This window comes from Parus major, unplaced genomic scaffold, assembly GCF_001522545.3.
Source record: "Parus major isolate Abel unplaced genomic scaffold, Parus_major1.1 Scaffold537, whole genome shotgun sequence".
Lineage (NCBI taxonomy): Eukaryota > Metazoa > Chordata > Aves > Passeriformes > Paridae > Parus > Parus major.
The window spans coordinates 1-1,199 of record NW_015379425.1 but is presented as its reverse complement, the minus strand read 5'-3'; the positions used below and the strand labels follow the sequence as shown (position 1 = coordinate 1,199).

The window sequence follows — 1,199 nt, the reverse complement described above, 5'->3', positions numbered from 1 at the left end:
AAGGTTGGGTTGGTCCAAGGAACCTTGGATTCCCTTCCACCTCACATCACCAAGATCCCCAGAAGATCCTTGACCCTGCAGAGCTATGGGGGAGTCTCCAAGAGCTGGGGGCACCGAGGGGTGGGACAGCAGCCCCAGGACCACCTCCTGAGGTGTCTCCCCACCCTCCCCAGAACACCAGCCTCATCAACCAGAAGAAGAAGATGGAAGGTGACATCTCCCAGCTGCAGACAGAGGTGGAGGAGGCCGTCCAGGAGTGCCGGAACGCCGAGGAGAAGGCCAAGAAGGCCATCACCGACGTGAGTGTCGCGGCGGGGCCATCACCGGGGCCACCACGGTGGAGGACACACCATGGACCTCCTGGTTGTCCCACCACGGGCAGGCGGCCATGATGGCGGAGGAGCTGAAGAAGGAGCAGGACACGAGCGCGCACCTGGAGAGGATGAAGAAGAACATGGAGCAGACCATCAAGGACCTGCAGCTGCGGTTGGACGAGGCCGAGCAGTTGGCCCTCAAGGGGGGCAAGAAGCAGCTGCAGAAGCTGGAGGGACGCGTGAAGGAGCTGGAGAACGAGCTGGAGACCGAGCAGAAGAGAAACGCCGAGAGCGTCAAGGGGCTGCGCAAGTCCGAGCGACGCGTCAAGGAGCTCAGCTACCAGGTGAGAACGTGGAGGTGGGACCATGGAGGTGAGACCATGGGGGTGAGACCATGGAGGTGAGACCATGGAGGTGGGACCATGGAGGTGGGACTCAGGTACCAGGTGAGACCATGGAGGTGAGACCATGGAGGTGGGACCATGGAGGTGGGACCATGGAGGTGGGTCAAGGAGGTGGGTCAAGGAGCTCAGCTACCAGGTGAGAACGTGGAGGTGGGATGGACCGTGGGGGTGGGACTCAGCTACCAGGTGAGAACGTGGAGGTGGGACCATGGAGGTGGGTCAAGGAGGTGGGACCATGGAGGTGGGACCATGGAGATGAGACTCAGGTACCAGGTGAGAACATGGAGGTGGGACCATGGAGGTGGGTCAAGGAGCTCAGCTACCAGGTGGGACCATGGGGCTGAGACCATGGAGGTGGGACCATGGAGGTGGGACCATGGGAGTGAGACCATGGAGGTGGGACCATGGAGGTGGGACCATAGAGGTGGGACTCAGCTACCAGGTGGGACCATGGAGGTGGGACCATGGGGGTGAGACCATG

General features: G+C 61.8%; 1 protein-coding gene across 1 annotated transcript in view; it reads left to right on the top strand.

The window, feature by feature from the left end:
• Positions 1-686, top strand: part of LOC107199261 (myosin-7-like) — a gene marked incomplete at its 3' end in the record, with an annotated part of 26,018 nt that extends 25,332 nt beyond the window's left edge. Inside the window, exons 20-21 of the mRNA XM_033511732.1 lie at positions 174-299; positions 383-686. Coding sequence (XP_033367623.1) covers positions 174-299; positions 383-686 — 430 coding nt within the window. The remainder of the gene's footprint in view (positions 1-173; positions 300-382) is intronic.
• Positions 687-1,199: the final 513 nt, after the last annotated feature.